Source organism: Cavia porcellus, unplaced genomic scaffold, assembly GCF_034190915.1.
Source record: "Cavia porcellus strain 051 isolate PalLab524CR breed Dunkin Hartley unplaced genomic scaffold, mCavPor4.1 scaffold_15, whole genome shotgun sequence".
Taxonomy (NCBI): Eukaryota; Metazoa; Chordata; class Mammalia; order Rodentia; family Caviidae; genus Cavia; species Cavia porcellus.
The window spans coordinates 43,281,052-43,306,413 of NW_026947498.1; the positions used below are offsets into that span (position 1 = coordinate 43,281,052).

General features: G+C 33.8%; 1 protein-coding gene across 9 annotated transcripts in view; it reads left to right on the forward strand.

Moving 5' to 3' along the window:
• The window catches only part of Epha6 (EPH receptor A6), an 806,211-nt gene that overhangs the window by 294,309 nt on the left and 486,540 nt on the right, over nucleotides 1-25,362 (forward strand). For 8 of the 9 annotated variants that reach the window (XM_063224799.1, XM_063224791.1, XM_063224793.1 and 5 more), the window contains one exon: nucleotides 11,796-11,951. The exons of the other annotated variant lie outside the window; for it this stretch is intronic. In XM_063224799.1, coding sequence (XP_063080869.1) covers nucleotides 11,796-11,951 — 156 coding nt within the window. The remainder of the gene's footprint in view (nucleotides 1-11,795; nucleotides 11,952-25,362) is intronic. 9 annotated transcript variants of the gene reach the window in all.

A 25,362-nucleotide genomic window follows, 5' to 3' on the forward strand; every position in this document is an offset into this window, starting at 1 on the left:
TTAAATGCGGTTTAACCAGATAATTCTCTGTAAAGTGCTTCATTTTCCTCTTTCAGCTCCCCACGCTTGCTTAGTTGATACAAAGCTGATTCAGCCCTTGGTTTTCGGTTTGGTCTCCTTAGCGCTTGTTTCACATCTCTTTAATAACTTTGATTCACCAGACTTTACTTTCATAAACTTGTTCTCCTTTTTCCAAATCTGTCTGCTTTCCAGTAGAAATACGAATTGTGAAGGCTGTCTTGTCAGACTCCTGATGTGCATTATTGCATTGTGTCCTTTCTTTCCACTGTTAGCTCTTCATTTTAGCTAAATTGGTTTCCAGTCTATTGAAACAAGCTATAATGCTCGCTTCAATTTCTACATAGTTTTTACATATTTTATCATTCTAACTTTCCATCGGAGAGGTTCCAAATAAAATGCCACAACTATGGTATTAAAAGATTGATTTTAGCTACTATACAAAATATTAATACGTTCCTTTTAGAAACCCCTCGCATTTATTACTTATAACATTCATGAGGTACAGTATTTAATTGCACAGTGTCTAATATTATCACATAATTTGAGATTTATGCTTATTGGCATCTCAGGGACTGGTGTTCATATAATGTATGTCCTCCACTATTTTATTATATGCTGAGTGAATAATAACTGCAGATAATTATATAGTTCCAAAGTTATTCCACTTGAGAATAATTGAAAGTGATTGTACTTGAAAATGCAGTACTACCTCAATAATTCTTGTAGTAGGACTATTAATTTTATATTATCTAGTTTGTAAAGGTGTAAGAAAAGAAAAATTAGACATACATTCATATTAAAATAGTCAAACATGAGAGCTGAATATATTCATCAATGTGTTAATATGAGAAAAAATTCTAAAATTGCAGGTTTCCCTATACAACTGTATATTATAACTTACAATTACCAACTTAAAAATCAGCCTTTAAATATGATATTTTAATAACAGTTTTAAAATAGTTATGCTAATTTCATGTCTTTTTCAAGTATTGCTCCACCTTAAGTATTATTAGAACATAATTTACCAATGTTGAATAAATATGAAAAATTTGATTTTATAAAATCATAGAATATCAAAGACCACTAAGACATTTATTCATTTGGCAAATAGTTACTGCGCACCTAATATATGTTCTATGCAGTGTCTTAAAGGATGAGAATTTCAGTACAATCATGATTTATCCTCACAAGTGCATACACTGATGTTGAAATGACTATGATATCAAGCCACTGCCAAATAATCAAATGCCAATAAAAGATACCTATAAATACCTGTAAAATACCTATACCTATAAAACCTATAAAAGAAAGTACAATATGCAGTTAGTATAAAGAACTTGATGGAAGTTGCTAATGCAGTTATTCTGGACCAAAAACTTGTTTTAACTTAGTGACTGAAATATGTCTCACCTTAAGAAAATTTGATATAAAATATATTAAAAAATCGATTAGTGGTTTTGGAGTTGCATAAAAGTCTGCTGAGAATTTCTCTACTAAGTTTAAAGTATTTTCTTATGTATGGACATATTCATATGTAAACGATATCTAATTACTGAGGAGTGTTTATAACTCTGTAATAGAAAACTGTATGTGGTTCCTGGTTCCCAATAGAACTCCTTACTACGGGTTTATGAAATCCTGATTTTACAGAAGAGCCCTTCCTTACCATGAAAATTGTATTTTTCAAGCATCAGCTTACAGATAATCTACTTGACTATAAAATAGTCATGGAAAAACTCAGGTGCAGGGCAACAGCATTAATATATGGAATTGTTCTATGTGTGTGGAACTAAATATGAGGCAAATCGAGAGACCATATTCTCATCAGACACATCAAATATGTAAAACCTGCACACCGAAGTTTCTTCTGATCACCCAGCCAAACAGAGCTATTGCAAGCAATGCATTGGACGTTCTAAATCTTGAGCAACTATTGTTTGTTGCTGCACTTTGCCCTTGAATGTGTCCCTGTGATCCATGAGACACTGTCACATCCAAACCACACAGGATCAATGTACGTATTCTATTTGTGCCAGTGGAAGATGTTGTTTTCAGTTAGTTACATTTTGTATTTATAGAACATTCCAAAAACAAATGTAGATCAAGGTCTTAGTAAGCTATTTTAAAATGTTACCTGAAAGGTAGAATACAAACTATTATTCAGTACCTCTGTGGGTTGCTTATGTCTCGTCTCGGTGACCTTGAACAATTGCTATAGCTTTCACCTCCTTGGTTTCTGAAATGAGGATATTATCATTAAGCCTCTGTAAGAATTGAATAAAATATTATCTATAAAATAACAGTTTTGTTCTCAAACTAGAAAATATTTTAGTTTTACATCAATTTTCAATATGCTTTAAAACTCCCTTTAAATATACAATGCATACTTTGCTTACTAAAGAAAAATTTGTAGTGTTTAATCTATATTAGTAATTAAATATTCAATATTTACATTAGTTTGCTGTATGTTCAGTGAGGGGAATGTCAAAAATGTTTGACTGTGCAACATTAAAACTTGTCAAGTTGAAGAATGGATTTTAAGTTTGCTTTTAAACCAGCAAACTACTGAGGTGACAGAGTGTAGGATACGTCGAGCAGTGAGAAGTGAGTTTTGTTAAAATGTTCAAGTCATGCATACAATCCATTTTATGAGTCTGCTCTGGAAATTGAAGCATGAGTTATCTTGCTTAATTTTCCATAAAATATAGCATAGTTTAATGAAATAAAAGGCATAGAATATATTTTTATTTCATATAGCCTGAATAAAGCTATTTTAGTTCTGCTTCCCACCGTTGTCTCATACCAAATATATGAGATGATAAAACCATTTGTTAAAACTGTCAGTTAAATCCACAGGAATATTTTTTATTATAAAATCAATAATCTAAATACCAACATCAATTTGTCCTTGAAAATTTATGATTCACTCCATTCTGTACTAGATTATACAGTCAACATACTGTTCTGAACAGTAATGGTATTCCAATTACAAATGCAGCTTCTGAAGAATATTATTAAAACTGTTTTAGACCTTAAATTTGCTGTCTTACCATATGATCTTGAGCATGTATCTCAGTTGCACAGTGATATAAAAGAAACCACCCTCCATCTAGTGACTGACAATAACACAGACTATTTATTTTTCTACAAACTCCGTAAAAGGACAGCTCATTTCTTACCCAGGCACTATCTACTTTATGTCTGGGAGGCTGGATGATTCACATTTCAAGTCTCTCACTCACCCGGCTGGCAAATTGGTACTGACTGTCAACTGGAAGATGAGCCAGGGTTGTGGGCCAAGAAACTGAGTTCATCACATGGTGCTCTGGTTATCTTTTCCTCTTCCTCATATTGTGTCTACTTTTTAAAATAATACACTAGAAGCCCTAATACCTTTAATAACCTGGCATAGGAAGTCACCTAGAGACGCTTTTACTATAGTCACAATAGATTTAAGAGGATAAAACACAGACTTAATCCATTGGTGAGCAGTGTCTGTGAGACCATTACTAGGAATGCAGATGTTGCTTTGGTATGTAAATAGGTTTCTTCATCCTATTTTTGAAAACAAAATTTGCCACAGCATATTAGTTAATATCATTGAACTTGAATTTCCATACCTAAATAATAAAATACAAGACATCCTTCTGGATCAAGTTTTTCATGTCACATTTATTAACTTCTCACAATGACCCCTGAGCTAGGTCTTTTCATTTATCTACTTGTCTTAATCTACTTGAACTACTAGAATAAACTGTCATAGCCTAAGGTGTTTGAAAAACTGAAAGATTTTTCTCAGAGTTTTGGGGTTGGGATATAGAAAATTCAAGTGTCTGGTGAGAACACATTTACTAGTTTATTCCTGGCTATCTTCTGATTGTTTGCTTATGTGTAATGGTAGATTATGTTTAATCCCACTAGAGAGGGAACTGTGCTCATGACTTTACTGTCACCCAGATGTCCCACCTCCAAACACCATCACCATCAGTCTCACCACTGAGAATTTATATAGCAACGTAAAAATTTTCAAAGGAGGCACAAAAACTCAGATCAAATATTAGAATCTATTTTGCAAAAGAAAATAATGTACAGAAAAATAATTTGAAGCAAGAGCTAGTAAAAGAGAAATAACTACATAGTAAAATACTCAAACATTGTAACCTATTTTTAGAAGCCATAGTCTTTATTTTTATTGTAGTTTTATGAGAATAACTAAAAAATGTACATAAAATACTTTTAAAAGACAGTTTACCAAATAGGCACTTATATAATCCTTTTTTAAAAAATTAGTGTGTAAAAAGTAATGAGACGAAACAGAGTATGTACTCTCTTCCTTGGTGCCTAGTGATTATAACCAAGTTTAAACTTCCCAGCGAGTCTAAAATACAGGTGCTAGTGATTTAGTTCAGTGCCTTTTGCTTGGGAGTATTCAACAGGATCAGATCCATATAGGCATAGTTTGGAAGTAAAGCCAGGAATTGGTCTTTAGTGTATGTGCTACCAAAGTGAGCATAAAGAGTTGGTTTTGAAAAGTTTGTTTGTAGGAAAATGGATGCACATTCAGTGAAATAAGATACACAACTTTAAATTTCACCTAGTTTCTCTTTGTGAGAAACATAAAATACAAATAAAGAGCTAAATAAAAGATAGATAATAGGAAATAGGAGATGTTTCTCAAATGGGAAGAGGATCAGGGGACAGAAGGAGAGAGAAGAAAGAGGATGAGAAGATCAATTAGAATGTGTTATGTACAAGCACCAACTCCACACAAGGAATGTAAATATCATGCACGACAAATATGTACCACTAGAAAACTTGATGGGACTACTTCCCCAGACTTCTTCCTTTCTTCATTCTCCCAGGTACTTTTGGTTTCTTTTGTCTCCTTAGGAACTCTTGGCTGGAACATGAAGTTTTATGTAATCTGCCATGTATTTCTCAAACTAGATCTTTATCTAGGACCAAGTGTAAAGAATACAGAGATATCAAGAATGTTAAAACAATAATTTGTTTTAACAGCTTGACGTGACACTCTCAGAACCACAGCTTCTGTGAAGAGAAAGGAAGGTTTCCTCCTTAAGAGAAGTGTGCATCCTAAGGCTCCACAATCACCCTTGTGATTGCTTGAGGGCTGGACAGGAGTTCTGGAGAAAACAAAAAGGGAAAACAGACAATCAGTGTTCACACACTAAGAATTAGGAGTTCTGATTGTCACTCTTAAGCAAAATAAGCCAGCTTGTCCTGGAACTGTCTGTGGCTTCCTGTCCACCTTCAAGTTTCTTATTTACTTGGGCAAGAATGAGGAATGATCATTGAAAGGGGAAGGAGGAAAAAGTGGTAAACTCATCATCAGCTCAGTGATATTTCACATTTTAGTCTTCAGCCTACTTCTATTTAGTTTTCAGAGTCCTTATATAGGTTCTTGGTGTATTGTGCTCAGATTTGATGGTAAATTAAGAGGGTGCATTGCGTTCATGCCGTATTTTCTTAAACCAGAGGCCCTTTTTTTCAGTTCTTGAGAATGAAAATCATGTAAGCTGAAGTATATTTATGTCAGTCTGGTTTTTCTTTTTGCTTGTTCAAGAATAAATTTACCTTAAACATTTGGCAGCTATAAAAGTAGAATAACAGAACATGTATACACAATATCTCGTATTGTCTTTACTGTGAGCTGTAGGAAGGCTGTTAAAATATTTTGAAATATAATACACAGTTTTATTAATTATAAACTTCTACATTGTGACTGGAAGATTTTCCTTGAACTATTACTAAGAGGTTATCCTGGAGAAATAAAATATTTATAAGTTTAGAATTATTTTTCAGTTAATTATCATTCCTATTATTTAAATACAGAATGCCACAAAATTACATATTTTTCTGTACTTTTTATGAGATAATGTAACAGGAAATTAAAAAACAACAATTTTATCAAATTTATTCAATACAGGGATTGACTGATGAAATGACACCTGCCAGGGTTAGTCACTGCATAAGTAAATTTGCTAAGTGACTCAGGGTAACTGTTAAGTGGTTAAATTTTTCTGCATTCTTTACTTACATGACACTGTAATTTAACTTTAAAAATATACCATCTGTAAAAACATGAAAATATATGCTGCCTCTGAAAATTTCTTAAATTACATTCATGAGTTTTAATAATTTTGGAAATGATTTAAATCACATATAATACTAAGAAATCATTTAAGTTTATCTAAATTAACAGACTATAAAATACCTGTGAGGGAAAGCATTCAGTTACACTAATATCAATTTGTGTCATAGGGGTACAATTCAGTATTTCTCATCATATGATGAGAATTGCATAGCCTGATATGCCAACTAAAATTGTCCACAGACTTTTGTCTTCTAGTTTTCTGATAACAAAGTTAAGCCTATAAATCATTGCTAGCAATAGATAGTCTGCCCATTTGATATTTAAAATTATATGTATCACAGATTCCTTAAGTTTTATTTTAGTGAAAGCATATTTTTAGTATGTGTATGTGACTAAAATTTCTCTTCAATTGTATTAAATCAATACTTTAATTTTCTGTCTTTTTTTTTGAAGAAAAGAAATTCTGAAACTTCTGTAAGGGAGATTGTATTGTAAGACCTGAACTTCATCATTATACTCACACTCAGTATTGCTTAATGCATATAAAATTTAGTTTGATCTTTATGTTATGTATCACATCTTCTGGAAGTTATTTTAAGAAATTTCTTTTAATCCTCAAATTACATGTTTTTGAAATAGAGAACTACATGTTTTAACTTAGATTATCTATTACATACTTTATAAGAATCCTTATTCTGCATTCTACAGATCTATTTCTCCAACACACTATGTTCATCCTAGCATTGTTGCTATTTTTACCAAAAGAAGTATAAACAGTTCCACAGATACTTCATAAGTCATGACTTATTTTTTATTCTCCTCTGAATATGCTTACTCCTATTTTATGGTAATGAGATTTTATAAGTTGAATGCTTTTAGTTAATGTAATTGATGGAATTTGTTAATAAATCTCCATTCCCTGAGCATACCTAACCAGTAAGTTTAAGGGTATGTAGAAGACATGACAGTTTGTTATATGTCATGGTGACAAAATACATTACAAAAACAGTTGAAAAGAAGAAAAGTTTATTCTAGTTCACTGTTTCACATGTTTCAGACCATGCTTAATTTCATATGTTGTTTCTAAGACTGTGATAAGACACAAATATGGTAGAAAAGTGTGTTGGAGGAAGGCTTCCCAATTCATGGTAGGTGGGAAGAAGAGAAAGAATGATAAAGGAAGGGACTGGGGACCAGCTGTAGTTCCCAAGGTAGCCCCTGCTCTCTTTAGCTAGGCCTTCCCTACTGTTTCATAGCTTAATAATTTCATTGATTATGATCTCAGCCATGGATTAATCTGCTTGATGAAGTTAGAGCCTTCATAATCCAATCACTTTTAAAACCATACCTTTGAACATATTTAATTTAACAATGATTTAGATCCGAACCATAACATTCTGCCCAAACTCGAAAGGCTAATGATTCTTTCATAAGGTATAATGTATTTTGTTCAACTGCAAGAGTTTCCAGAGTTGTAGAATTTCCAGCATTGTTCAAAATTTCCAGTTCAAGTTCTCTTTTGAGATTCAGAAAAGCTCTTACCTTTGAGTCTATAAAAAATAAACTCCCAGGATAAAATGGCCCAAGATGGTCATTCCCATTCCAACAGTAAAAATAGGAAACTATCAAGGCTTTGGACCAAAAGAAGACCAAAACCCATCAGGCAAACATTAAATTTTGTAGGTTCATGTTCAGAATTTAATATATATTTGGCATGTTGTAAACTCCAAAAGGCTCTGTCCCTGTGGCCTTGCTGGTTGTAGCCTAAATGGCCCTTTTCTTGGACTGACTGCATGATGCTTGTAGCTTGATAGACATTCCATATTCCTGGTGTCTCCAGCTTCCAGGGCTCTTCACTGCAGCTTCAGCTCATTTACACAGCTTCCCGGTGGCTCCTCATGGGGATTTAAACACCTTCATACATGGCCTTATCATCCACGCCTGCTTCTGAAATTTGGGTAGAAGTGTCTATGACCCCACAACTCTATACAACATGCTGACGCCATGGACAGTGCCAGGCTCTTCTACCAGCTCCAGCACTATGCATGCCTTCTTGAGAATGATGGCTGCAGTAGCTTCTGAAAGGTAGATGAATGAGCTCAGGAATGTGTTGAGGGCTATTCACCCTTAAATAAAGTAGAGTCCCTGGTGCTTTCATCTTAGAGACTTGCTAAGAGTCCTTACATTCATTTCCTTATGCCTGTTATACATGCGGTATCATCATTCTTGAGATGCTTTCAAGGCATCTCTTCTATCATACTGGAAGAATGTATTGGTTTCTCTTTTCTGACACTAATTTCTTCAGCACCCACACCTTTCTCGGTCTCTACTTTGCCCCTATTTTTTCTTGCCAATCTATAAACTTTTTAAATATTTCTAGCCAGCTTTTTCTCAAGATTTTTACTATAAATCTAGACAAAAGCAGTCAGTAATACCCATGTCATCCCTTGAATAGTATACTGCTTTGAAATTTTTCCTGCCAAATAAACTATCACCTTTAAACCCAATATCCACAAACTCTCAAGACATGGGCAGAATATAGACTAATTCTTTGTCAGAATCTGAAATAAGTAGCTGTGATTTAATTCCCAGTACAGTCCTTTTTTTTTTTTTTTTTTCATTTCAAGACTCATTTTAGATCCAAACTTTAGGAGAAGGTTTACTGTAACAAGGATAAATAAAGGAAAAAAGGTCAGCATGTCAACACAATTTTTGATAGTGAATATCAATTTCAGAAATGAGTATCATGTGGAAGACTTATAACTCAGTTGGCAATGAAATTTAGTATGGCTTAGAGCATTAAAAAGTCCACTTTCCCTTTGGACATTTCTGCTGAACATTTATCAAGCTGTGGCATTGTTCTGTCAAGTGGTATATCTATGTTCCTCAATAGGAGACATTGCCAGTATGTATTCAAGATAGTAGAAAAGTTTAAACTTTCCCAGCAATGTGTAATGGTTCATATTGTTTCATATGCTCTCCAACAGTTGTATTCCTTTCACCTTGGACATTCTGATTGCTGGCAGCAGTATTGCATTATAATTTGAAATAAATTTTTGAACCACATTGTTGAGAAGCTAAATATAATAGATAAAATAAATAGTGTAATAGCAGATAAAGTCAGAGAAAGAACAGAATTTAGACTGACTTGGCAATCTGATTTTTAGTTGTCTCCAAAATAGAGCAAAATATAATACCTGAAATAAGAGAAAAGATTTGCAAAATATATGAAAAATTCCTTTTAAGACAAGAGATACTAGGTAATAGAAGTGATAAATAAAGTAATATACCTCTATAATTATATCAATTTTATATCTTGAGACTGTTTCCTACCTGTAACAAGGTACAAAAGAACCTGATTTTAAGAATCTAGAATTTGAGATTGTGAGTTAAGAGAGCAGATCTTAGAGTCCACATGTGATGAGGAATGTGGATTTCACAAGACAGTGTATGAGAGGACAGTACTGTTCTGGAACAAAGATATGGAGTTCCTCTATCTATGAGCATTTATCAGGATTTTGTTGATAAACCAACCAGGGAGATAAGAATGGCCATAAAAGGTATTAAGGCAGGAAAAAATAGACAAATGGAACAACAACAGAGTAGGTGGTATAAATAGAAGTAAAAAGTATGAAAGACTTAAAACCTACCTATCGGAGTAACCCATTAAGTGTAGGTAATATAAAGAGCACAATAAAGGGGTAAAATTGTTAAATTGGATTTAAAATAAATAATGATGACCAAGTAAAGATTTGTTTCCTGCCAGAAACATTTTAAATCTAAGAACACAAACAGATGGAATACTGTGGCGTTATGTATCATGAGTTACAGTTCTGAAAAGGGGACCAGGGATATTGATAGGGTGACATTTGAACTAAGACGTGATGGAGAGAGCGAGCACACAGTGAAGAGAGCTGGCTGGGTGAGAGCAAGCACAAAAGGTGCTGTGACAGGAGCAAGCTCTGCCATAAGCATTTAGGACGCTGAAACCCTTCAGTAAGACATTATTTCTTTAATCTTTCCTCAGGAGGTAAAATAAAACAATATTTTATGCATCAACATTTGGTTAAAACAGACTATTTTTATATACTAAGCAATATTTATTGATAAAATTTAGGTGGCTGATGAAAGAAAAGAAAATAGCTCTCATTGCCTTTATAATAAAATATAAATTATGTTTGGACTATTCTAAATATGAGCTCCTTAGACTCAGTTCTTTATAAATTGACTACTCTGTTAAAGGTTTTTAAATGCTGTAATTGTTTAAAGGTACTGCTTAACTTTCTAGATAGTTCAACTTTTAAAGTTATTTGAGAAACTGTTAAATACTCTGAATCCAGTTATTTTAAATCATATAACTAGCAGAAAATATTTACTGAAAAATTATGCTTGATTTATTAATATTTTATGGTGTGTTGTCTTATAGCTATTACTTCTAAAAGATCAAATTTAGAAATTACATGTTTTGAAGAACATCGCATTTATAAAACTATTGGTAAGATTAACTGTATATTTTTTCATATACTCAGGTTTTCTGTATGTTGGAGAAATATTTTGATAATGTAGTCTTGTATATTAGCTATATTCTACTAATTTGTCAACTAGTTAGAAATCTGATGGTTTTCCTATACCACCATTCCCTATGGATACTGATACTGAATACCTGATTCTTAATGGTAATTTTCCAGTGAAGAATTAATGATTTTCCTTAACTTAAATTGTTAGATAATTCATTACAACTTATGTTAAACTGTAATACGTTTCTAGTATACTAAAAGAAAATTTAGCTACTAACAAACATGCTAAATATATACCAGGACTAAATTGAGAATTCTTTGATTGCAAAGAACAATTATGAAAGAAAAGGAGTGAAATGCATATTTAATAGTATGAATAGGTGTTTTTTAATGTCATTGTCCAAAACTACAAAGTCTATCTTTTGTACTGCCAGTTATGGGAACCCTTAGCCTTTTGAAGCATTAATTGTGTGTGTGTGTGTGTGTGTGTGTGTGTGTGTGTGTGCGTGTGCGTGCGCACGTGCACGCACATGCTTGTGTGCATGTTTATGTGAGTGTGAAGATGTGCTTCAGGTACACTGATTTTAAAATTTAGCATTTTCAGATAAAATGGGTCATAATTTTCTTACTGACTTTGGGTGATGTATTGGTCAGTTTTCTTCTTGCTGACAGGAAATACCAACTACCTACAATTTAAAAATAAAACGTTTATCTGGCTAATGACTTCAAAGTATTAGGTGTATGGTTAATTGTCTCCAAAGCAGGAATATCATGGTGGGAGAGTTTAGTAGAGCAAGGGTGCTTAATTCCTAGCTTCCAGGAAACAAAAATGGAAGCGTGCCAGAGGAGGAGGAGACAGAAATCAGGTATAGATTCCATGCTCATGCTTTTATGAGTTGCCCAAACACACCCAAAACCGTGCTTTTGTAATCCATTAGAAAGTCCCCATGCCAATCAAGATGACAGTTTAGCGTAACCTCACAAACAGCTAGCTTGTTTTTTTAATACTAGCACATACACTGACTTCTCTATGTATATGTTACACTGAACTCTTTAGGCTCCAAGTATGTATAAATTAAAAAGTTGCCAAAACATTCTCTAGAAAAATAATTAAAAAGAAATTGTCTTTCATGTTTTTACAGCTTGCAGACCAGGATTCTATAAAGCATTTGCTGGAAACACAAAGTGTTCTAAGTGCCCTCCACACAGTTTAACCTACCAGGAAGCCACTTCTGTCTGTCAGTGTGAAAAGGGCTACTTCAGAGCTGAAAAAGACCCACCTTCTATGGCATGCACCAGTAAGTCTACACATCTTGGATTTGGAAATCCTGTATCCAATCCCTTGTGTTTCTTTATTTACAATGTACAAATGTACAAAGTCCTGTATTATCAGTATAATTTGTCTTTGATAATAGGCAAGGAAATAGCTCTTTTTTCTCTTAATCATTGTTTTCAAATAGTTTTAACATTGTGTTTATTTCTCAAAATTTATAGTAATTCTTTATGTACTGATACGAACATTGGTTTGTCACCCTGCAAATATTACCTAAGCAAGACTTCTTACTGCAAATTTGAGAAAACATGAGAAGTTATAAACAAAGCCTCAGTTCTTCACTTTAACCATTTTAAGGCACATTGATTTAGGAACATAAAATTTTTTTATGTGTGTGAGGGATAGTTTGAATCAGGTTGACATTTGTCTTAAAGACAGCTTTTTTTTTTTTTCATTTGTCTATATTTCACCTCTCAGTTTCTCTTTATTGTTTTGGTTGGAACCAGTAGAATCTTAGATCTAAATGTGAAGGTCATTTCAGTGCATATCCTCAGAATTTTAAATTATTTCTGTCTTCTGTTGTTTAAGTCTTGTGAAACACCTATACATTTAGAAAATGAAACAATACATTAGTACATTGTACATTAGTACATTAGTACATTGCTAAACTAGACAAAAGTAAAATGTCACATTCAGTTATAAAGGCTTTTAAATTATAGACAAGATATTCTATTGAGAATTCGCCATTCTTACTGATCAATGGGTACAAAAATGTTGCCTATGTAATTCTGTAGAAGCAAAAGTACTGCAGATTAAAAATTATGTTATATCGTATATTTCTTAGAGATAATAGATGTCTCATTTTTTAAGGTTAAATAATGCTCCTCGACTTTGTGTGTTTAACTATAATTTTTATTATAAAATGATTTTGAGAACATATTTAAGAAACATTGTAAACATTTACTTGTAGATATAAATTTTGCTATTGGAAATTTTGCTTTTTTCTATTTTTATTTAAAGAAAAAACAGAAAAATGGTAGAAATAATATAAAATTTTAAAAAATAAACAGTAAGAAATCACTAGTCGATAATTACATATTGTCCTCTTACAAATAGTTGTTCAGGTTACAAAAGTAAAGCATACAAAGTGGACATTGAGACAGCAAGACTGTAAACAGTTCTGTTCAACTATCCAACAGAAAGTTAGTAATATTGTTATCAGTACTATACACTTAAATATACATGCAGTTACATACTTGAGAGCACTTTCTTTTCCTTTCTTTTTTACAATAGCAATTACTCTTTTCGAGTTTTATTACTCTTACAGCTCTTACTACTTACATCTTTTTCATCCAATCTACAGCTGATGGGCATCTTGGCTGTTTCCAAAATTTAGCTGTTACAAATCATGCTGCTGTAAACATGGGTGCACATATATCACTGTGATATAACCTTTTTGTTTTCTGGGAAAATACCCAGGAAAGGAATAGCTGGGTTGAGTGAAACTTCCAATCCTAGTCTTCTGAGAATTCTCCATACTGATTTCCATAGTGGTTGCACCAGTCTACACCCCTACCAACAGTGAAACAGTGTTCCTTTTTCCCTGCAGCCTCGCCAACATCTATCAGTTGATTTCTTGATGGCAGCTATTCTTTGTAGAGTGAGATGAAATCTCAATGCTGTTTCAATTTGCATTTCTCCAATGACCAGTGATGGTTAACATTTCTTCATGTATTTATTTGCCATTTGTATATCTTCATCTGAGAAGTGTGTATTCATCTCAGATGCCCATTTTTGGAGAGGGTCTTTGAATTTGTGGGGCTTGATGTTTTTCAATTCTTTATATGTTCTGGATATAAGTCCTTTGTCTGAGGGGTTGCTGGTTATGATTATTTCCCATTCTATGGGTTTTCTTTTCACTCTGTTGGTGATTTCTTTTGAAGTGCAGAAACTTCAATAATATGAGATCCCAGTTGTTGATTCTTTGAAGTGTTTCCTATGCAGCTGGCATTGTGTCATGAATTCTCTGCCTACCCCTGTGTCTCCAAGACTTCTACCAACCTTGTGTTCCAGTAGATTTAGTGTTTGTTTGAATATTTAGGTATTTGATCCGTTTTAGTTTAGTGCATGGTGATAGGCATGGATCTAGTTTCAGTCTTCAGCATGTGGAGAGCTATTTTTTCCAACACCATTTATTAAAGAGGCTATCCTTCTTCCAGTGAATATGTTTAGTCCCTTTGTCAAGTATCAGGTGGCTGAGTGTCTCTGTAGTTGTGCTTGCATCTTCTAATCTGTTCTATTGATCCTCAGGTCTATTTCTTTGCCAGTACCATACTGATTTTATCACTGTGGATTTATAGTATATTTTCAAGTCAGGAATTGAGATGCCTCCTGCCTTGCCTTTGTTGCCCAGAATTACCTTTGCTATTCTAGGTTTCTTCTGTTTCCAAATAAACTGTAAGAGTGTTTTCTCTAGATCTGTGAGGTATGTTAATGGTATTTTGGTTGGGATTGCTTTAAATCTGTGTAACAGTTTTGGGAGTATGGCCATTTTCATGTAGGTTCTTCCTAGCCAAGAGCAAGGAATATCCTTCCATTTTCTAATATCCTCTTCAATCTCCTTTTTTAGTGTACCATAATTTTCAGCATATAGGACTTTTACATTATTAGGTTGATTCCTAAGTATTTCATTGTTTTAGATGCTATGGTGAAGGGCGATATTTCCTTAATTTCTCTCTCAGTGAGTTTTTTGTTTGTGTAAAGGAATATTATTGGTTTTTGAGCATTGACTTTGTATCCAGCTATACCGCTGAATTTGTTTATTACTTCTAGTAGTCTTTTAATGAACTTTTTCGATCTCCTATATAAAGCATCATCTGGAAAATAGTGATAATTTCACTTCTTCCTTTCCTATCTTTATTCCTTTTATTTCTTTTTCTGATTGCTTTTGCTAGGGTTTCCAGAACTATATTGAATAGGAGCGGTGATAGTGGACATCCTCATCTTATTACTGATTTTAAAGTGGAAGGTTTCAGTTTTTGTTCATTTATTATAATGTTGGCTGTTGGTGTGTCATACATGGCCTTTATAAGATTATACAGAAACAGTATATTCCAAGTTTCTGAAGGGTTTTCATCATGAACATGTGTTGGACTTTATGGAAATCTTTTTCTGCATTTTCTGTCTTTCATCTTTTTCTGAGATGACCATGTGGTTTTTGTTTTTGGCTCTGTTGAGGTGGTGTGTTACATGTATTGGTTTGTGTATGTTAAACCATCCCTGCATTCCTGGGATGAATCCCACTTGGTCATGATGTATAATCTTCTTGATGTTTTGCTGCATTCTATTTGCCAGTATTTTATTAAGAATCTTTGCATCGATGTTCATGAGTAAGATTGGCCTATAGTTCTCCTTTTTGGTTGGGTCTTTCTCTGATTTTGGTATGAGAGTAATACTTGCTTCTACCGCTGATTTAGGGAGAATTGCTTCCTTTTCAATTTCGTTGAAGAATTTAAGGAGTATTGGCATCAAATCTTCTCTAAATTTCTTGTAGAATTCAGCCATGAATTCATCACGACCTGGGCTTTGCCTTGTTGGTAAGTTTTTAATTACATATTCAATTTTAATAGCTGATTTTTGGTTATTCAAAATTGCTATATCTTCTTGGTTGAACTTTGGTAGTTCATACGTTTTTAGAAATCTGTCCATTTTCTCTGTGTTTTCTACTCTATATGGGTGGAGATTTTCTAAATAGATATTATGATCTTTTCAATTTCCATGGGATCTGTCATAATTTCCCCTTTTCAGTCCTTATTGCATGAATTTGATTTTTTTCTGTCTTTTTATTTATAAGGTTAGCTAGAGATTTGTCAATTTTGTTTATTGTCTCAAAAAAACAGCTTTTTGATTCATTAAATTTTCATTATTTTTTTAAGTTTCAATTGCATTGATTTCTGCTCTAATCTTTACAATTTCCTCTATTCTGTGAGCTTTGGGTTTAACTTGCTATTCTTTTTTCTAGAAGCTTGAGAAAAAGCATCAGGTTGTTTATTTGTGCTCATTCTGTTTCCTTGATATGACAATTTATTGCTATATATTTCCCTTGTAAGACCACTTTCATTTCATCCCACAGATTGCAGTATGTTGTTTCTACATTTTCATTGAATTGTAGGTATAGTTTTATTTCTTCTTTAATTTCATCTCTAGCCCACTGGTTGTTCAAAAGGTTGTTATTTAATTTCCATATATTTATGCAAGTTTTGCAATTTCTTTTTCCATGAATTTCTAATTTCAATGTACTATGGTCACATAGTATGCATGGGATAATTTCACATTTGCAGTTACTTCAGAATGTTTTATGGGATAATATACGGTCTACTTTGGAAAATGTCCCATGTGCAGCTGAGAAGAATGTGTATTCTGATGCAGTTGGGTGGAATACTCTGTAAACATCTACTAAGTCCAGTTGCTCGCAGGTATGATTCAGTTTTATTATTTCTTGACTGACTTTGTCTAGTTGATCTATCTCTTTGAGACAGTGGGCTTTAAAGGTCCCATGTTATAATTGTGTTCTTGTATATTTGGTTTTTCTTACATATTTGTATCTGTTTTACATAGTTGGGTGCTCCTGTATTTGGTGCATTTATAATTGTTAGGTCTTCCTCTGGAATTTTTCCACTAATGAGTGTGTAGTGACCTTCTTTATCTCGTTTAATCATTTTAGGTTCAAAGTTCATGTTGTCTACAAATAGAATAACTACTCTGCTTTGTTTTGTTTTGTTTTTTCTCTTTTTCCTTTTAAATAAAATCAAAAGAAAAGAATAACTACTCCTGCTTTTTTCTGGGTTCCCATTGCATGATATACTGTTTTCATCCTTTGAGTTTTAATCTATGAGTTTCCTTTTGAGTCAGATGTGTTTCTTGTATACAGCATATTGTGGAATCTTGTTTCTTGATCCACTCTGTCAACCTATTTCTTTTGATAGGTGAATTGAGGCCATTTACACTTATGGATATCACTGATATGTCGACTTTGACATGTTATGTTCCAGTTATTTGCTTTATGTTTTTCCACATTGTTTAATTGCTTGTCCTACCTGGTCATTTCTTTCTGTTTTTGTTCTGAGGATTGTGGTTATTTTTATCTCTATGTAGTGTATCTTTCAATACTCTTTCTAGGGTTCTTTTGTTGGATGTGAATTTCTTCAGTTGTTCTTTGTCATGAAGTTTCCTGTTTCTCCATTAAATTTGAATGAAATTTTTCTGGGTACATCAGTCTGGGTTGAAAACTGTTTTCTTCAGGGCTTGAGATACCTCACTCCAAGCTTTTCTTGACTTGAGGGTTTGTGCTGAAATGTTTGCTGTAATTCTAATGGGCTTTCCTTGATAGGTGAGTTGTGTCTTTTCTCTAACAGCTTTTAGTATTCTGTTTTTGTGCTGTATGTCTGAAATCTTAATTTTTATATGTCTTGGTATAGATTTATGTTGGTTATGACTGGCATTCTATATGCCTCACTTAAGTGCATATCAGATTTTTCCCAATGTTTGGAAAATTTTCTTCTATTACTTCTGTGACTATTTTAGTTATGTCATTTGCATTGCCTCCTGCATCTTTACTGATGCCTATTAATCTTGCATTGTTCCTCTTGGCATCATCTTGAAGCTGCTGGATTGTCATTTCATGCTGCTTTGTTATTTTTAAAAGTTCTATCCTTTCGTGATCATGAATTGCAATCCTCTTCTCAGCTTCCTTTAAATGGTTCTGCCAGCTCTGAATATAATTTTTTTTTTGTTTCTTGGATGTCTCTTTGAGTTTGTTTCATGAATTCTGCTTATTTTCTATATTGTTCATTCAAGATTTCAATCAGTTTCCCATGCTCCTGTACTTGTTTCTCTCTTTATTCTTTAGCTGTGCTCAGTACCTCCTTTACTAAGGTTGTTATTTCTATCTCTACATGGTAGAGTACTTCTAATTTGATTTCCTCTATAGCCTCTTGGAGTTGTTTTTTATTTCACATACTGTCTTTTCAGGTATTTCTGGTGTGTTACTTTTGAAGTCCTTTATTTCAGTGTCTCCTGTACTTGCTCCTACTGGACTAGATATTTGAGATTGCGTTTTGCTTTTTCATTTTATCATTTTCTCCTTTTGAGTTAATATTTGGTCCTTCAATCCCACTAGTGTCAAGTATTGGTAGTGTGTATCTTGGGGTCCGAATGTAAGGTTGATGTTTGTCCAATTGCTAGGTCCCTCAATGAAGAGGTGGGCCAGTCACCTGACTTCCCACTGCAGGGCCTGTTGGGTAAGTTCTATATTCTTCCTGAGCTGACAAGGCTAGTAGTATTGATGTAGGTCAACTTTTAGTTCCTGTTATTACTTTATCTTCATCTTATTCCAGGTCACCAGATCTCCCTAGTGTTTATGTCAGCTGAGGCCCTACTGTGTCCCTATTGTGTGCTTGTGTGTCTCATAGATCCTTATCATTTTCTCCAGGTTGGAGGATTCCTTACTGGCCCACTCCTCACCTTGCCTGATATTTTCTGTGTGCAGGAAGGAGTCACCCACACTTGCCAGACTCACCAAGGTCTTATAGTCAGTTGGAGGGAGCTTTACTACTGGTCTATTTACCCACTGTACACCACTATTTTAGGGACATATGCACCACACTGACTGGAGTCTGCTGAGATCTTCTGTTTGAGTGAGGCGGTTACTGAATCTCCCTTCAAGCTAGCACGGTTAATCAGCTATAGTCCAAGATTCTGGGAGAAAGGGTGGGAGTTGAAGGTCAACAGCAGTATTAGGTCCAGGAGGTAGGGAATGTCCCCGAGAGGCCAGCAGATGTCCTAGGTCCAGGTGTCTTCTGGGATCAGGCCAAGTTCCCAGGGCAGTGTAGCGTTCCACAGTGCTGACTAGAGTCATGTAGGAAGCAGGTGGCTGTGTGGGCCAAGTTCTGAGGGCAGCACTCATTCCCCAGGAGTCACACAGGAAGCTCCTGGTGGTCCAGACCAAGGTCCAAGGGCAGTGTAGCGTTCCTCAGCGCTGGCTGAAATCACACCTGTTTCTGGGTTTGAGTAATGCTTCAAAGCTTCCTCGGTAATCCCTTGTCCTACATTTGGCTCTGAAGCAGACTGCTGGCAACTGCTTGCCACTTGGGGCTTGCTGAGTGTGGGCCAGTTGGGCCTGCTGGGATTCTGTGTGTCCTTTGGTGATTTCAGATGCATGGCATGGTCTTATCACCTGGGAAAAGAGTTCCAAGTTTTCCTGGGGCACTGCAGTTCAACCACATGTGGTAAGGGCCCAGGACTGAATCCGGGCCCTGTTTGCTGCTTAGAAGTGGCTGGGCGTGTCCTCTCTATTGGAAATTTTTAATTACTACTTTCTTCAGATATTTCTTTATTTTCTGAGAATATATTTTAAGCAGAAAAATATTTCTCATTTAATTTTAAAAAAGAATTTGCAGTGGTATAACTTTGTTATTAGTATACATATATGTGTCTTCTTGTGTAATTAGTGTACATTATACTTTAGAGGACATACTGCAGCTTAAGTAGAGGGAACTTTTTTTATAGCCACTGCTCTGTCAAACAAGTATTTTTTAAAAATCTGCTTATGAAACTGAGTGTAGATTGCTAATTGAGTGAAAAGGGGAAAAATCAGTTCTTTTGTGTTTTCATAGGCCATAAATAGCCAATTGGTAAATTGAAAAACTAAAATGATTCCAACCTTCAAAATTTTTTAGTTATATAGTAAAGTAGACAGGAAGGTTCATTCCTTACAGTGAGATACCAGCTAAGGTAATAAACACAGGATGAAACAAGGTCCAGGAATATTTTAAGTTATTTTCTGTCACTGTTGAATCTGATATGTGTATATATCAGCTTATTGTTTTGTGATTTTAATTTCTTTATTTCATTTTTTAAAGGACTGGTATATATACAGTATTTTTAAAAATACTAGCCTGAATTGGCTTCCTAGAAGAAGAAGAAGACAAAAAAAAAAGTTTTGTCATCCCTGGCAAAAATTTAAATAGGAAACAGTATGCCATTCTTGCTACTAGGCAGGAAAAAACAATTTGGTCTCTATAATCATAGTTTTTAATTGTAATGGAGCCCTATAATAAAAGACATATTAACAATAAAAATGTTATTCTAATATGTAAATGTGGGAGATATTCTATTGTGTATATGTGGAAGGGTGTGCAAATTTCAGAGTTGGATTTGATTCAGGCTTAAATAAGCTAAAATAAACCAAAAAGGATATTGAAAGAGAAAATCACCACAGATGAAATAAACAAGAAAATCACAATAAATAAAGGTCTATTGTGCAAACTTAACTTAGAGCCTTTTTCATGAGAAGAGTCTCGTCCAGTCATTTTTTTCCTCAGAAGACAGGGAAACACTCATTTAAGTGGAGGCTTCCTACTTGATACATATTTACTAGGAAAGAATGATGTTTGTTTGTCTTCAGAGCTCCTCCTAGGTTGTCTGTAGTCTCCTAGAATAATCAACTCAAAATTATCCTTGTGCCTGAGGGACATATTTTGGAACAGCATAAGCTGGTCTTTTAAATTGCCCTCAGGGATCAAAAACAAAAACCCAAAGGAGAACAAAGCAATTTGAAACTCTAAAGGGATTTTTCTACTGCAACCAGTAGAGAATCCACCCTCAAAACTTCTCTATAATGCTTCCTTGAGATTGGTTTGGCCCTGTTTAGTAAAGTCTCAATATGGCTTGTATCTTGTTTTATATACCAAAGTGTCTAAGATGGAATCTTGATGCATACTAGCTAGGTTAGGTTGAACAAATTAGTTAACTTCCCCTGACCTGACTTGCACAGCTATACGGATGATAACAGAATGCACCACGTAATGTCCTTATGATTAATAAGGAAAAATTACTAAAAACAGTACTTTGCACATAGTAGATATTCTGCCAAGGATAAATAAAGAAAGCTCTTGTATTTTGAAAGTTTCTAGTAAGGTAATATTAAATTATGTACTAATAATATTATGCTAAGTTAATAGCATTCAGCACTTTTCTTCCTACAGATTGAAGGAAATAATACACTGACTTTCAAACATTTTTTTTGTTAATACATGACTGCAGTACATACCAATTGGGATTTGGTTCACGTATATAACATACTTTAACTTTTTTAATATCCCCTTCCCCTCTCTTTAACGTCTTTTTCCCCCAAAACTCTTAGTCCCAATAACCATTTCCAAAATATCTCCTTTTCCTATCTTTTATTTTCCTGTTTAATTTGTTTAACTATGAGTTTCTCATATAAACAGATGATACAGTATTTAAACATATGTGTCTGAAATATTTCACTTAACATTATGGTTTCAAGGTGTGCGTATTTTTCTAAAAATGACTCCAACTTTTCCCTCTTTATAGCAGTGTAGTACTCTGTGTGTGTAAACATGATATATTATTTGCCTGTTCACTGTTGATGAAAATGTAAAGTGCTTTCAGAGTTTAGCTCTCATTAGTTATGTTGCCATAAACATGGCTATACATGTGTCCATATATCTTTCAGAAAGATATTTGGAATAGAAATAACTAGGTCAATTAAAACTTGTAGTTTTTTTTGAGGAATCTCACACTGATTTCCATACTGATAGTACTAGTTTATGTTCCCAATAACAACGTTGGAAGGTCCCTGTTTTTCTTATGGCTTTGCCAGAATTTGCTATTATTTCACTCTTAATTATAGCTATTCTAAGGGGCTGGAGATTTAGCTCAGCGGCATAAGCGCCTGCCTTGCAAGCAGGCAGTAGTGAGTTCGATCCCTGGTACCGATAAAAACGAAAAAGACAAAAAATTATAGCTATTCTTCCTAGAGTAAAGTGACGCCTTAGTGTTGTCTTAATTTGCATTTTCATAATAGCAGAGATACACAGTTTTTCATGTGTTTATTGGCCACCTGTACTTCTTCTGAGAAGTATCTATTCATTTCACTTGCCCATTTTTTGAGTTGAATCTTCTGTATTTGGGGGCTGTATTTTTGAGTACTTTGTATATTCCACATATTAAGCTTCTGTCTTAGAAGTAGCTAGAAAAAATTTTCCTATTTTATAGGCCATTTTTTCACTCTCTTGTTTTTTTCTTTGATGTATAGATTTTATACTTTGAAATAATCTCATTTGTTGATTCATGAAGTTATTTCTTATGTAACTGTATTACTGCTTAAAAAATACTTTTCTATACCTGTATCTTTAAAAGTTTTACCTATTTTTTCTTCTAGCATATTAACTGTTTCTGCTTTAATATTTAAATCTTTGATTCATCTTGATTTCAGTTTAACACATAGTAAGAGATATAAGTCTAGATTCAATTTTTGTCATGTGGCTATCTAGTTTACCAGCACCATTTCTTAAAGAACCTCTCTTCCCCAGTGTAAGTTTTTGGCCCCTTTGTCAAAGATCAGATGACTGAATGTTCCGAGAACAAGAACAAACTAAATCTAAAGCTACCATAAGTAAAGAAATTATAAAGATCAGAACAAAAATTAATGAAATTGAAAATTTTAAAAAACATGAAAAGGATTAAGGAATTATTTTTCTAGGGCATTTGATGCATTATATTATTTTGACTTGCTCTGTTTTTTGATATGGGCATTCACAGCATAATTTCTTCTTTAGGAATGTTTATGTTGTATCAGTTAGGTTTGGGCATGTTGTAATGGCATTATCATTTATTTCCAAAAGATTCTAGTATCTTCCGTGATTTCTGCTGTGGTCTGTTAATTATTAAAGAGTATTATTTAATCTCCATGTGTTTGCATAATTTCTGTGGTTTCTTTTAAACTAGTAATCAAGAGCAAACGCATTACCTGCTAATATGTATGGCATATTTTTGTTTTTTATTTAAATATGATTTATGATCTAGTATGTGCTCTGTTTTTGAGAAAATTTGTATTCTGATGAGAATATAAATTCTTTTATTGTTTGGTAGGACACTCAGTAGATATTGAAAAATTGTAATTTTTTCAAGGAATGATTAAAATCTGATATTTTTGTTGATTTATTTTGTATAATTGAGCTGTCACTTTGTGATAATGAGAAATTGACAGCCTACTATAATTGTGTTGATGTTTGTCTGATACTTTTTGTCCAGTATTATCTGTTTTATGAAGTTGAGTATCCTGGTTTTGGGTGCATATATGTTGATAATTGACATCCCTTTCTGCTGAATTGTTCCCTAAACCAGTATGCAGTGTTCTTTTTATCTTGTGATTAGTTTTGACTTGAAACCCACTTTGTCTGAAAGTAGGATAAATACTCCTGCTTGTTTGCATGCTCCTATTACATGGAATTTTACATCCTTTGATCTTAATTGATGATTTTCTTTTTGCAATAAATATATTCCTTATATACAGCATACCATTGAATTTTATTTTTTAGTTTACTCTTCCAGTCCTTGTGTTATGATTACATTGGTTTTGCTCAACAAACAACACCTTAAGGAATTTATGACCACTAAATCAGCAATCCAAAATTTCTCAAGGTTATCCTAAAAGAAGACAGTAAGGCCAACAGTGCCACATACTCTAATGGAATGATTACACTGGCCCAATTAAGAGGTTAATTGGAAAGGAAAAAAAAGGAAAAGAAACAAAAAACTTGAGGAGCTTAGAAGTTTAACCAAGAGATTCAGCAGGGAGCCAGAGGTGGGAATGGAGATTTTGTGATCCACGTCTATCCTGGGAAAGTGGGAAGGGTGCCTTCATACACTATAAGAGAAGACAAGAGGTTTTCTCTTCCCCTCTTTTGCCCTGACTACTTTTTCTGACTGCTGCCGTGAAATGTTGTCCCAGTGCTATGCCACCTGCCTTGGACCCAGCTGATTATGGACTGAAACCTCCACAAAGAGTAAGCTAAATAAACCTCTCCTTCCTTCATTTTGGTGTCAAATATTTTGTCCCAGCAATGAGAGAAAAGTAACCAAGAAACCTTGTCTTTGCTTGAGGAGTTGAAACCATACACGTTGACAAGTGTTACTGAAAAGTACTGACTTGTCATTGCTTTATTTTTCTGTTTCTTTTCCTTTTGTCTTTGTTTATTGTCTTCTTCTAGGACATCCTTGAAATTTTGGATTGCTAATTTAGGGGTTATGAATTCATTAAGGTGCTCTTTGTTGAGCAAAATTTTATTTTTCCATCAATTTTGTAAGTTTTATAGGTTCTGTTAGTCTGGATTGAAAGGTGTTTTATTTTAGGATTTGAAATAACTCACTTTAAACTCTTTGTCCTTTAAGTCTCATGTTGAAAAGTCTGCTGTAATTCTATTCTGTTAGCCTTTATAAGTGATTATTATTTTTTTCTAACAGAATTTAAAATTTTACCCTTGGTGTGGACTTCTGAGATTTTGGGTATGACGTATCACTAAAAATTCCATTTCTGATTTGTATCTACTTGGGAGTCTCCATGCCTCACTTATCTGCTTGTTAAACTCTGTCCCCATATTTTTAAATTTTTCACTATACCTGTAAACAAATGATTTTATGCCTTTCTTGTTGCCTTCTGAATTTTCACTAATTCCAGTTACTCCTAGAATATTCTTCTTTGCGTCTCTAGTAGCTATTGGATTAATTTTCCATGTCCTCTCACTGTTCGTTAAGGAATCTCTGACTACACAGTTGCATACTCCAACCCTGTTTTTAAGACCTGACACTCTGTTTTCATGCTAGTCTCTTCTGCTGCCCATATTTTCAATTAAATTTTCATCTCCTGAATTTGTTGGGTACTTTTTAATGTGGTCTAATTGTTTGCTAATATTATCATTTGTGGATTTTTTTCTTTTTTCCCTTTTGGCTCAGCTAGCTTTGTATTAGTGTCTCCTGTAAGCTCAATAGGTCAGTTTGTTTACTAAGTCCATTATCTGTTTAGTTATGTTATCTTTGATTTTACTGACAACCTTATTGATCTTTTTTTTTCTTCTTTATTTTGTATAATTTAGCAGTTTAGCTTTGATTTCTTCCCTGTTGATGCCCCATGGATCAGAGTTTTTGGAAGCATTTTATTATCTTGTTCTCTTGTTTCTTATGTGTATGCATTGAGGATTATGGGTGGATTATAGTGGCCCTTTTGATAGTATGGAGATCTCTTTAGTTAGAATCTTCTTTTCAGTGATGTTCTCTGATCCTAATAATTAGTAGGCCTTTGCCTCTGTCCCAGGATGCCAGCACATGTGTTAATTTGTATATGGAAGGGTGTGAGACAATTGACTCAATTCTCTGGAAATGAACTTCACTATTATTGATACAAAGATAAGCCAGTTATTGTAATACAATAAAAACCAATTAATAGCAATAACTATTCCACTTTGGCAATAGCAACAACAAAATTAGCAATAATGGTAGAGTCAAAAGCAAACTGGATATTGACATACTATAAGAACCAATAAAAGCTATCACTGTACCATGCTTAGTAGTAG